General features: G+C 38.8%; 1 protein-coding gene across 28 annotated transcripts in view; it reads left to right on the top strand.

The window, feature by feature from the left end:
* The window catches only part of MIER1 (MIER1 transcriptional regulator), a 68,229-nt gene that overhangs the window by 40,341 nt on the left and 15,141 nt on the right, over nucleotides 1–12,747 (top strand). For all 28 annotated transcript variants that reach the window (XR_011390673.1, XM_002715938.5, XM_008265089.4 and 25 more), the window contains one exon: nucleotides 12,165–12,316. Coding sequence is in view for 27 of the 28 variants with exons in the window: in XM_002715938.5 (XP_002715984.2) it covers nucleotides 12,165–12,316 (152 nt within the window). In the remaining variant the exon portion in view is untranslated. The remainder of the gene's footprint in view (nucleotides 1–12,164; nucleotides 12,317–12,747) is intronic.

The raw sequence follows: 12,747 nt of genomic DNA, 5'->3' as shown, positions 1-12,747 counted from the left end.
CCATTCAGATATCCCTTGTGGATGGCAGGGTTCCAAGCACTTGGGCCATCATCTGCCACCTCCCAGAACGCATTAAGAGAAAGCTATATAAGAAACTTAAGGGTTGGGACTCCAACTGGCATTCTGATATGATATGTGGGTCTGCTAAGCACCTGATGTATATATTTGCCACACTTTCTTTATACATCCATCAGTTGATGGACACCTAGGTTGTTTGCATTTCTTGTCTGTTGTGAATAGTACTATAATAAACTTGGGAATTCAGGTGGCTCATGGACAGACTGATTTTATTTCCCTTGTATGTATATCCTAATGGAATTGCTGGATCATCTGGTAGTTCTAAATTTTTGAGGAACTTCCATTTCTGTTTTCCACAGTATCTGTGTAAAGGTTCCCTTTTCTCCACATCTTTGCCAGCACTATACTTGCTTTTATATTTTTCATAACAACCAGTTAATTTGTGTGAGGTGATACCTCATTGTGAGTTGTTTTTTTGTTTTGTGTTTATGTTTTCATTTATCTGAAAGGCTGCTTTGCCTGATTCACTCCCCAAATTTCCACAGCATCAGGCCTGGTCTAGCCGGAGCCTGGAACTTTACCCAGTTCTATGTGGGTGGCCAGAGACCCAACCATTGGAGCCATCATCTGCTGCCTCCTAAGATGCACATTTTGGCATGTTTGTCATCCTAAGTACTAGCTTAACTGCTGTACCCAGTGCCTACCTGCTCATTGTAGTTTGGGTTCCCATTTTCCAAATGACTAGTGATAGTGAACATTTTTTTCATCTACCTGTTGGCCATGTGTATGTCTTTCTTCGAAAATTGTCTGTTTAGATCTACTTTCCAGTTTTAAATGGTATTATTTGGATGTTTGATTTTATTTTTTTGCTATGAGTAGATTTAAGTTCTTACATAATTTTACTAATCCCTTGTCAGATGTGTAACTTAGAAATAATTTTTCCCAGCCAAGACACTGTGGCAAAAAATGACCTAAATGAAAGATCTTTGTGAGTGAGATCCTGGTGGAAAGAAGGGGCCGTCAAAGAAGGAGGTACTTTTCTCTGAAGGGAGGAGAGAACTTCCACTTTGATTATGGCCTTGTCTAAATAAGGACAGAGTTTGTGGACACAAGATGCTTCCATAGCCTTGGCATCTCATAACAAGAGCCTCGGGTGATTACTGATGTCACAAATAACACTGACAGTTGTTAAATCAACAACAGGAGTCACTGTGCACTTGTTCCCCATGTAGGACTTCTGTCCTTAATGAGGTGTACTATGAGAATTAACAGTAAAACTAGTCTTCAGACAGTACTTTATACTTTTTGTGTCCGTGGGTGCAAACTGTTGAAATCTTTACTTAGTATATACTAAATTGATCTTCTGTATATAAAGGTAATTAAAATCTTAATTAAGAATGGAATGGGAGAGGGAATGGGAGATGGGATGGTTTGCAGGTGGGAGGGTGGTTAAAGTTTTCTATTAAAAAGAAAGCAAAAAAAGGAAATAATTTTTCCAATTCTGCAGGTTGTCTTTTCACTCTTTTGTGTTGATTCTTTTACTGTGCAGAAGCTGTTAGTTTGCTGAAATCCTGTTTGTTTATTTTTGCTTTTGTTTCCAATGCTTTTGAGGTCTGATCAAAAAATCCTTGTGTATTCCAATGTTTTGAAGTTCTTTCTTCTGCTAGTTTCAAACTTTCAGGTCTTAATTTTGGTCTTGAAACCATTTGAATTGACTTTTGTACACAGTGATAGACAGGGATCTGATTGCATTTTTCTGCAGGTAGCTATCCAGTTTTCCCAGCACCATTTATTTAAAAAACTGTTCTTTCTACAATATTATGTTCTTTTTTTTTAAGATTTTATTTATTTATTTGAGAGGCTGAGTTACAGACAGAGACGGGGAGAGAGAGAAAGGTCCTCCATTCATTGATTAACTCCCCAAATGAGCAGCCAGAGGTAGGCTGATCCGAAGCCAGGAGCTGGGAGCTTCTTCTAGGTCTCCCACGTGGGTGCAGAGGCCCAAGTACTTGGGCCATCTTCTGCTGCTTTCCCTGGCTCATTAGCAGAGAGCTAGATCAGAAACGAAGCTGCTAGGCCTTGAACCGGCATGCATATGGGATGCTGCGTCTAAAAATGGTGGCTTAACCTGCTACACCACAGTGCTGGCCCCATTAAATTCTTACATATTTGGTACAGTTAAAAAATGAAGCTACCTGATCCTGAGTTTTTCCCATTTTGTTACTTGCTATTAATCTGTGTTAGTGTGGTGTAGTCAATTCAGTCTTGATAAGGTCTGTTTATGCAGGAATTTTTCAATTTCTTCTAGGTTATCAAATTTTTTGGCATAGAATTGTTCAAAAGAATCTGATGATCCTTTATATTTCTGTAGTGTCAGTTTTAATGCCTCTTTTTCTGCGTTCATTTTTGTTTCCTCTTTTTTTTTTCTTTTGCTAAGGGTTTGCCAGTTCTGCTCACATTTTCAAAGAACCAGGTGTTTGTTTCATTGATTTTTTTTTTTTTTTTGTATTTTTTAGTCTGTTTTATTTTTTCTACTGTGAGGTTTTTTCTTCTATTTTCCTTATTATTTCTTCCCTTTTGAGTTTAATTTGCCCTTGTTTTTCTGATCTCTTGGGGTGCCGTGATAAGTTTGAGATTTTTCTGCTTTTTTGATGTAAGCATTCATTGCTTTAAACGTCTCTCTGAGTACTATATTTATTTGTATCCCATAGGTTTTTGTAAGTTGTGTTTTGATTTTAATTTATTTCATGATAGCATTTGATGTTTTTAATTTCTTCCTTCATCTATTGATTGTTCTGGAGTAACTGTTTAATTTGCATCAGAAATTATTTCCAGAGTTTCTCTTGTTATTGCTTGGTAGTGTTTGCATTGTGGTTAGAAAAGATTCTCAGTATGATTTCTATTTTGCTTAATTTGTTGAAGCTTATTGTTACTTTCCATATGATCTACGCTGCAGAATCTATGAGAATTGTATGCTCTGGAAAAGAATGTGCATTCTGCAGCTCTTGGATGAAATGCTTTGTAGATGTTAGTTACATCCAAATTATGTAGAGAACACTTTAACTCTGCTGTTTCTTAGTTTTCTGTCTAAATGATCTGTACATCTGTGACATCTATGAAAGTCCTATACTTTGCTGTATTGCCCTATACAATGTTGTATTAGAGTTTGTCTCTCATAGGTCAATTATTATTTCTTAATATAGTTAATATCTTAATATATTTCTTAATATTCGTATATTCTGATACTTGATGTGTATATATTTACAGTTGTTATTTTTCTCCTACTTGGTTGAACCCTTTATTTTTATGTAATGACATCCTTTGTTTCTTTTTACTGTTTTTAGTTTGTTTTATCTGATGTAAGTATAGTTATTCCAGTTTCCTTTTGGGTCCCACTTTCATGGAATTTTATTACATTCTTCCACCTTGAATTTATACATATCTACAAAGGTGAATTGCTGCTTTAAGATTTCTCAAATGTACTTTCTGCCTCTTTAAGTTTTCACTAGTCCCTCTTGAACCCCCCAACTCTTAGATATTTCCTCTTTTAATGCTATCCCAATGCTGCAGTAAGCTTTTTTCATTATCTTCAGTCTTTTTTCTTCTCTGTGTATTTCAGAATCTGTCTTTGAGCTTATTGATTCTTCTGTTTGATGTATTTTGCCATTGATGCCTTTTACTGAGTTTCTCATTTCTTTTATGTATTTTTCAGTATGAGGTTTTCTGTTTGTTTTTTTAAAATCACTTCCCTCTCTTTAAGAATGTGGAAGAGTATTAAATTATTTCTCTTTTTTTCTCCTGAAATTCATTGTATTTCCTTAAAATGGTTGCTTTGAATACTTTTTTTTCCTCATAGAAACCTTTTATTTTATTTAACGAGTACAGATTTCATAAGCACAACATCAGGAATGTAGTGATTCCTCCCAGCATACCCTCCCTCCCACCCCTGCTCCCACCCCATGTTTTGAATTCTTTATCCAAGAATTTGCAAATGTCCATTACTATCTGCTTGATTTTGGCACTCATTTTGTTTGTTAGGTGAGGTCATGGTATCCTGAAAATTGTTGATACTTCTTGGATTACAATGTCATCTCCACAGAGAAGAATCACAATCTGGTTTTATTTGAAGTCTTCATAATCTGGTTTTGTTTGTGCCTGTCCTTCTTATAATTCTGAACAATTTGTTTTCTCTACATGTGTAGACACTTCTGCTATTAGGCACTATATCAGGCTGTTGTTTGAGGTTTTTCTGTAAGTCATTGTTGGTGTGTTGCTGTCTCAGCCTTAGAGGCTATAATTCCAATCAAGTGAGGCCACAGGAGTCCATTTGGCAATAGGGCAGTTCCAAAGGCTTCATTTTCAGGCATTCGCATGGGGAAGGGAGCCATTAGAATCTGTCCACTGTTGGGCTTTCCTAACTTGGCACTAAGTTCCAACACAGTACTTGCTGTCTGCCCACGTTTCAGGGAAGGGTTGTAAAGGCAGTCCCTTGTTCACCAAGGCTTAAAGTTGAGTCTCACAGTCATTAGTCCCTACAAAGTCTTGGGGGTGCATGCCATGTTCATGTAAGGCTGAAAGTGATACACACCAAAAAGAAGTTGGTCCCAAAGAGGCACAGGTGTGTCTACTTGATGCTGGAGTAGTCTGGAGGCCCCATCTGCAAGCACTGGTCTAGGTTTTATCAGGTACTGGATCTCACCATGGTTGGCCCAGCTTTGAACTACAAGGAAAATTCCCAAATTGCTTTTTATGTCCTACTCCCCACAGCAAGAACCTCTCTCCAGTATCTACCAGAGGTGATGAAGTTGGTCTTCTGAGCTGCTTCACTAAAGAGGATCCATGGGTGTCGGGGCCCAAGCACCACTTGGGCCATCCTCCACTACTTTCCCATTAACAGGGAGCTGAATTAGAAGTGGAGCAGCTGGGATCCGAACTAGTGCATTTCTAGTGCATTTTTGGGATGCTGCTGCTGCTTTTTTTTTTTTTTTTTTTTGGACAGGCAGAGTGGACAGTGAGAGAGAGAGACAGAAAGAAAGGTCTTACTTTTCCATTGGTTCACCCCACAATGGCCGCTGTGGCCAGCCCACCGCACTGATCCGAAGCCAGGTGCTTTTTCTGGTCTCCCATGCGGGTGCAGGGCCCAAGCACTTGGGCCATCCTCCACTGTACTCCCGGGCCACAGCAGAGAGCTGGAGAGGAAGAGGAGCGACCGGGACTAGAACCTGGTGTGCCGGTGCCGCAGGCGGAGGATTAGATTAGCCTATCGAGCTGCGGCGCTGGCTGAGAGATGCTGTTTCTTCTTTTTTTTTTTTTTTTTTTTTTTTGACAGGCAGAGTGGACAGTGAGAGAGAGAGACAGAGAGAAAGGTCTTCCTTTGCCGTTGGTTCACCCTCCAATGGCCGCCACGGCCGGCGCGCTGCGGCCGGCGCACCGCGCTGATCCGATGGCAGGAGCCAGGAGCCAGGTGCTTTTCCTGGTCTCCCATGGGGTGCAGGGCCCAAGCACCTGGGCCATCCTCCACTGCACTCCCTGGCCACAGCAGAGAGCTGGCCTGGAAGAGGGGCAACCGGGACAGAATCCGGCGCCCCAACCGGGACTAGAACCCGGTGTGCCGGCACCGCTAGGCGGAGGATTAGCCTAGTGAGCCGCGGCGCCGGCCGAGATGCTGTTTCTTAGGCAGTGGCTTTACACCAGGTTCTAGCTCTTTAGTGATTTCATTTCTGGTTTAAGTTTTTAATGATAATTTGACTTTGAAAAGCAATTGTCTTTTGTTTTGTTTTGTTTTTTAGGAAAAGGTGTGATGTATAAATCTTTCTCATTTAAGCATGTTAGATCATGTGAGGAAGATCAGATTTGACTTAGTGAGTTGACATTGTGTTTCAGGAGTTGCTGTCCAGATAACAAGAATTCACATGTACTTAGGATATCTTATACGTACAAACCAAACTTGTGATGCTGTTATGTAAACCATACTTTTAGAAATAAAGGTTGTCAATGGGCTGGTGCTATGGCATAACAAGTAAATCCACCGCCTGCAGTGCCGGCATCCCATAAGGGTGCCAGTTCAGGTCCCCGCTGCTTCACTTCCGATCCAGCTCTCTGCTATGGCCTGGGAAAGCAGTGGAGGATGGCCTTGGGCCCTTGCACCCACTTGGGAGACCCAGAAGCTCCTGGCTTCTGGCTTTGGATTGGCGCAGCTCCGGCCATTGCAGCCAACTGGGGAGTGAACCAGCAGATGGAAGACCTCTTTCTCTGCCTATCCTCTCTCTGTGTAACTCTGACTTTCAAGTAAATAAATAAAAGAAATAAAGGTTGTCAAAGGGATAGGGCTGATTAGCACATTCTTATGGAGAATTTTCACAGGGTATTTTTCATCAGTTTTATAAGCATAAACTTTTTTAGTTAAAGTGCTATAGGACTAATATATCTTCATATTTTTATTATAAGTATTATTTGATAGATGAATCAAAATTCTCCTTTTGGTGATATAAGGAATCCATCAGTGAGCCTCAGGTATCTTCATAGTTTTATTTTAAGAATTACTTGATAGATGAGTCAAAATTCTCCTTTTCAATAATAGAAGAAATGCTCTTGGCTGGCGCCCCGGCTCAATAGGCTAATCCTCCGCCTTGCAGCGCCAGCACGCCAGGTTCTAATCCCAGTTGAGGCGCCGGATTCTGTCCCAGTTGCTCCTCTTCCTGTCCAGCTCTCTGCTGTGGCCCAGGAGTGCAGTGGAGGATGGCCCAAGTGCTTGGCCCCTGCACCCGCATGGGAGACCAGGAAAAGCACCTGGCTCCTGGCTTCATATCAGCACAGTGCGCTGGCCGTGGCGGCCATTGGAGGGTGAACCAATGGAAAAAGGAAGACCTTTCTCTCTGTCTCTCTCTCTCACTGTCCACTCTGCCTGTCAAAAAAAAAAAAATACAAAAAACAAAAAGAAACGCTCTCTGAGGGTCTTAGAAGGACATCGACAGACATTTTTCTCTCTGCCATCTGATTTCTTTTTTACTAGGTCCCATGCAAACTGTATTCCTCCTTAACAATCAGTCCTAATTCAAACAAACAGGATTTGTTTGTTACACAAACATTCCAGTTATGCTTCTTTGAAGCTGTATTTTAGTTACTAAAATCTCATTAACTGTACATTTATTAAGTTTTTCTTCAGTATATCTGTATTATCATTTATGCCAAAGCTTAAGTCTTCCCCTGGTATCCATATGGGATTGGTTCCAAGATCCCCTCTGCCCCGTGCATACCAAAATCTGTGGATGCTCAAGTCCCTTAGGGAAATGACATAATTTGCATATAACCTAGGCATATCCTTCTGTGTACTTTGTCATCTATAGAATTCTTACACTGTCTAATACAATGTAAATGTTTATGTTAATACTTTTTACACCATATTGTTTAGGGAATCATAATTTCTAAAAAAAGTTTATTGCAGACAAGGTATTTTTCTGAATATTTTCTTTTTTTTAAATATTTTCAATCTACAGTTGGTAAAGCCTCAGATATAGAACCCATAGATTCAGAGGGCCGACTACATTATAGCTGTATTTTTAAAAAGATTTATTTGTAAGGCAGGGTGACAGGGGAGGGAGATAGAGATTGTTCATCTGCTGGTTCACTCCCCAAATGGCCACAGTGCCTGGGCTGGGCCAGGTTTAAGGAAGGAGCCTAGAGCCCCCATAGGTGGCAGGGGCTTAAGTTATTAGAGCATATGCATTTGCAGTGAGACACCAATATGGGATTCAGGATGTAAGTGATGACTTACCCTGTTCTACCACGCCAGCCCTTACAACCATTTTTTAAAATCCATTTTTGTACCCTTAGTACTATGTTGATCCTTGCCATATAGGAACTTAGTAAACATTTGGTGCCTGAGTTAATACAGTAACAGAACTGATAATAGAGTCAGTAAATTTGAATTAGTACTCAGGCATTTGACCTTAGTAATGCTTACTGAACTTGTTCTCTTCATCTATAATACAATAATAATAGCATATATTTACAGAGTTACATGTAATATTTTTACATATAGTATAGTGTCTTGATGTGGTAGGTGCTTAGTGAGCAGCAATAATATTCAGCTAGTCTTTACATTGTATTTAGGTTTTATTAATCAGATTTTCAGAAAATATTAGTGATGTCCTTTTTACTTGCAGGTGGCAAAAATCCAGTTCACCTTAAGCAAACAAGAATTTACTAGAAATCTGTCCTGAATGGCTTCAGATATAATTGGATTTAGGGTCTCTTATGCTATAAGGCTACCCCCTACCCCTCACTTTATTGTAAGATGGACTAAGATGGCTATACTTTACACAGTCCTTAAAATTAGAGTACATTCCCCAAAAGTCCTAGAGAGAGCCCCTGTTGACTCATCTTGAGTCATGTGCCAAGCCAGAAGTATTCACTGTGACCAGAAAGATGAATGAGTTTTCTGACTTGCCATGGGTCATTTATTTATTCCTGGAACTCTTGGGGGTAGTGTCAACCCCAACCAGACCATTTGAAAAGGGTTTAATTTTGAAAGTGATACTAGACAAATGAAAAGCATTCTGTTTCTTAATGTAACTGGTTTTTCAGTTCTATGTGTGTTTCATTGTTTCTCTCATATACTCAAACTGATGTTTTGTGACAAAACTACATAAGGAATGCTGGTAAACAAGCTACAATGCATAGAACAGCCCCCCTGTCCCCCATCACCACTAAGGATTATCTGACCAAAAGGTCAGTACAGCTAATATTGAAAACCCTGTAGTAGATAAATTGAGAATTAAATGGGCTATTTAGGGAAAAGGAAAAAGGTCAAGGGAAAGATATGATTAGCCATATTCCCAAATTTTTATGCTTGGGTGACGTAAACCTTAAATTGCTGGGGATTAGGTGGTGATTTGGAAAAGACCATGTGAATTGTTTCTAATGAATGTTTGGCAGCTTATTATAGTTCTTACATTCCTTAACTGAAAAATGAACAAGTTCAGTATCCTTAGTTGGTACTGATTAAATAGCGCTGATATTAAAAGCTAAGACCAGAGCAGTTTTGGAGTATTTTAGATTTCAGGCAGACATGCTCAGTCTGTGAAAGCACTATTCAAACAGGCAACATTCATTTAACCTATGTGTGAAAACTCAGCTAGGCAAGTTAAAGGTCATGTCATTATTCAGAGTATTACCTTTTAAGAATATGGAGATTTCTGTTGTAAGCCACGTTATTACACCATAGTGCTAATTATATACATCAGCATTTTCATCCTTATAATAAATTTTTATTTATTTGAAAGGCTAAAAGAGACTAACAGAAATCTCTCATCTGCTGGTTCACACTCTCAAGGGCCTGCCACAGCTGGGCCTGACTAGGCCAGGCCAAAGCCAAGAGCCAGGAACTCAATCCTGGTCACCCACACAGTGGCAGGGACCCAATCTCCTCATATATTGATTAGAGAATTTCCTTAGACATTAGTAAAACTGGTAGCTAATAATAATTCATTGGGAATTAATTTTGCATATAGTAAAACTGGTAGCTAATAATAATTCATTGGGAATTAATTTTGCATATTGTGGAAGTTTGTTATTGGTTTTTTGGTGTTAGTCTGTCTCAGCTTCTTCCTACATCATTTTTTCATTTCTCTGGTCAAATGTGTGATAAACCTGCATCCTGCATGCAGCTCCCACCTTCCATTCTTTCCCCTAACTAGATACTTACAGTGGATCTCGTGAAACTATTTTGACAAATCATTTTGCTTATTTGATAAGCTTAGTTTGAATTTTCTAGTATTATTCTGGATTATAAAATAGAAAAGTCAATATATCAGTGCCTTGTTACTTGAAGTGTGGTCTAAAACAAGCAGCATCATATTCACTTGTGAATCAGTAAGAACTGCAGACATAGGGACCTGTCATACCTGTGGAGTCAGAATCTTTAACAAGATGCTTTAAGAGCACTTCTTGCTAGTGAATTCCTGCATTCTAAGCTCTAATCACATAAAAATTATCTGCTGGTAATATTAGATGGGTATATTTCTGATTGCTTCTCAAAAGTTCTAATATTTAGGTTTGGTAATTGATTTAGAGTGTGAAATAGTTTCAGAAAATTCCATTACATTACAGTAATTGAGATTTTGAAAATCTAGCATGTTCATGTCATTTAATATGACATTATTTTTTTCTTACTATTGCTATTCAGAGTTCTCATCTTCATATCATATGTAAGTGGTATTTTTCCTGTATTTTTTGGTTTAATCATAATTTTAAAACCGCTGTTGCCTATTAAGATCAAAGGCACAGGGTCCATATTCTATGTAGAGTGCAAATTTAACTGAAATATTTTTCAGTTGGTCTGTGTCTAGAACCAGGAAAAGCAGTGTGGCTTACTCTGTGGAATTGCTAGTTGTTCTCATCTTGTGGTCATTATTGAATGTATTGTAGTTACATAAAATTGTATATTATTCTCAGGTTAATGAAATACTCAGGGCTAGTCTTAACCTGTCTAGCTAGCCACAGTTCCAGGGATCTGATATGATATTTGGTGTCCTCTGGCCTTTGGTTGTCTTCCAGGCTTAAGCAGGGATATTTGTTTCCTATTCTTACTGGGACTTGGAGAATATTGGTAGTGATTACAGAAATACTCACATCTTCCAAGTAGTGTGTGCTTGTTTCGTAGGGCCCAAATGTAAGTAGGTTCCCCTTGGATGGCCTCGTTCATCATGCACCCACCACTGTAATAATATGAAAACCACAGTCTGCTCCCCTTAGAAAATAGAGGTTGAGCCCAGGAGCCCAGACCAGAAGTCGATAGCAGAATACCCAGATTCCCTTACCATTGGAGTTTTACTGTATTCACAATTTAGAGTCTAACCAGAATTGTACCAATAGAATAGGAGTAACATTTGTTAAACAAAATTTTCTAGGTATCATCCTTTAAGCTGTACTATAGGTATATCTATTTTAGGAAACAGAAAAGAGTAAAAGGTTTCTTTTTTTTTTTTTTTTTGCATTTTTTTTTTATTTAATGAGCATAAATTTCCAAAGTACAGCTTATGGATTACAATAGCTTCCTCCCCCCCGTAACTTCCCTCCCACCCACAACGCCCCCCTCTCCCACTCCCTCTCCCCTTCCCCTTCACATCACGATTAATTTTCAATTATCTTTATATACAGAAGATCAATTTAGCATATGTTAAGTAAAGATTTCCACATTTTGCTCCCACACAGAAACACAAAGTGTAAAATACTGTTTGAGTACTAGTTATAGCATTAATTAAACACCTAAGAGTAATTGTGTATTAATTACAGAGTTCAACCAATAGTTTTAAGTAGAATATAAAATGCACCTTTTGTGTTGTTGTGGCTTCCCCCCCCGCCCGACCTCCCTCCCTCCCGTGGCCCTCCCCTCACTCACTCCCTCTCCCATCCCGCTCTTCATCACGTTTCATTTTCAATTACCTTCATATACTGAAGATCAACTTAGTATATACTAAGCAGGGATTTCAACAGGTTGCACTCACACAACCGAACCAGGTATAGGGTATTGTTCGACTAGTAGTGTTGTTTTTGAGTTTCATAGTTAAACATATTAAGGACAGAGATCCTGCGTGGGGAGCATGAACCCAGTGACTCCCGTTGTTGATTTAACAATTGGCACTCTTATTTATGATGTCAGCAATCACCCAAGACTCTTGCTATGAGCTGTCTAGGCTATGGAAGCCCCTTGAGTTCACCGATTCTGAATTTGTTTAGTCAAGGCCATATCACAGTGGAGGTTCCTTCCTCCCTTCAGAGAAAGGTGCAAGAGTAAAAGGTTTCAAAGTGTAATGTTTTTTGGCAGGAGAAGGGAAGCCCAAGGTAATTTATATGAAAATAAACATATTGCCTGGTACATAGGATGTTTAGGAAGTAACTTAATTCCTTTTCATAATGAAAAATAAAGCAAAATAAAACTTTCTTCAACTCTGCTTCACTTTAATTCCTTTCTCTACCCTCAGAACCATACTTTTCCCAGTAAGGAAATCAAGCAGGTAGTAGGACACTTGACCTCTTGGTTTTCAACATTTGGTTATTAAGCATGTTACTTCTTCAGTGGTATGTTAAAGCAAACTGCCACAGTTATTGGCAGTTTTTATTGATAATGTGTTTTATTATTTCAGTTTATGAAAATGATGATCAGCTCCTGTGGGACCCTGAGTACTTACCAGAAGATAAAGTGATTGTGTTTCTTAAGGATGCCTCGAGGAGAACAGGGGATGAAAAAGGAGTTGAAGCAATTCCTGAGGGATCTCACATAAAAGACAATGAACAGGTGTGTGAGTAAGAAATGACAGTGAGAATTGCTCTCAGAGAAATTAGACACATTTATAGATTTAATCCAATTCCTATAATACAATTGACAGAATCTGAGGTTAATATCTACATAAGATACTGTTTGCACACTCACTGATGTTTCATGTTTCCTCTGTATACTATCTACTGTGGCTATCCTTGAGTATGTATATATTCAAGTTGTGGAATTCATCTGGGGTAATGTTTAATTATATTTGAGATAAAACCAGTGTCTTCACAAACCTATAATCATTGTTTTTCTTTTCTTAATTTGTTTATAATTATCTTACAATGGAAAGCTCAAACAGCCACAAAGAAGAGATTATTATTTCTTAATTCCTGAAATATGTGGCTCCAACGTTTGGGTACTTATACATCCTACTTTGTATATGTTTAAAGGTAACTAATTAT

The sequence above is a fragment of the Oryctolagus cuniculus genome, chromosome 7 (genome assembly GCF_964237555.1).
Source record: "Oryctolagus cuniculus chromosome 7, mOryCun1.1, whole genome shotgun sequence".
Lineage (NCBI taxonomy): Eukaryota > Metazoa > Chordata > Mammalia > Lagomorpha > Leporidae > Oryctolagus > Oryctolagus cuniculus.
The sequence above is the reverse complement of the archived record's forward strand: the minus strand, read 5'-3'. Positions and strand labels throughout refer to the sequence as shown.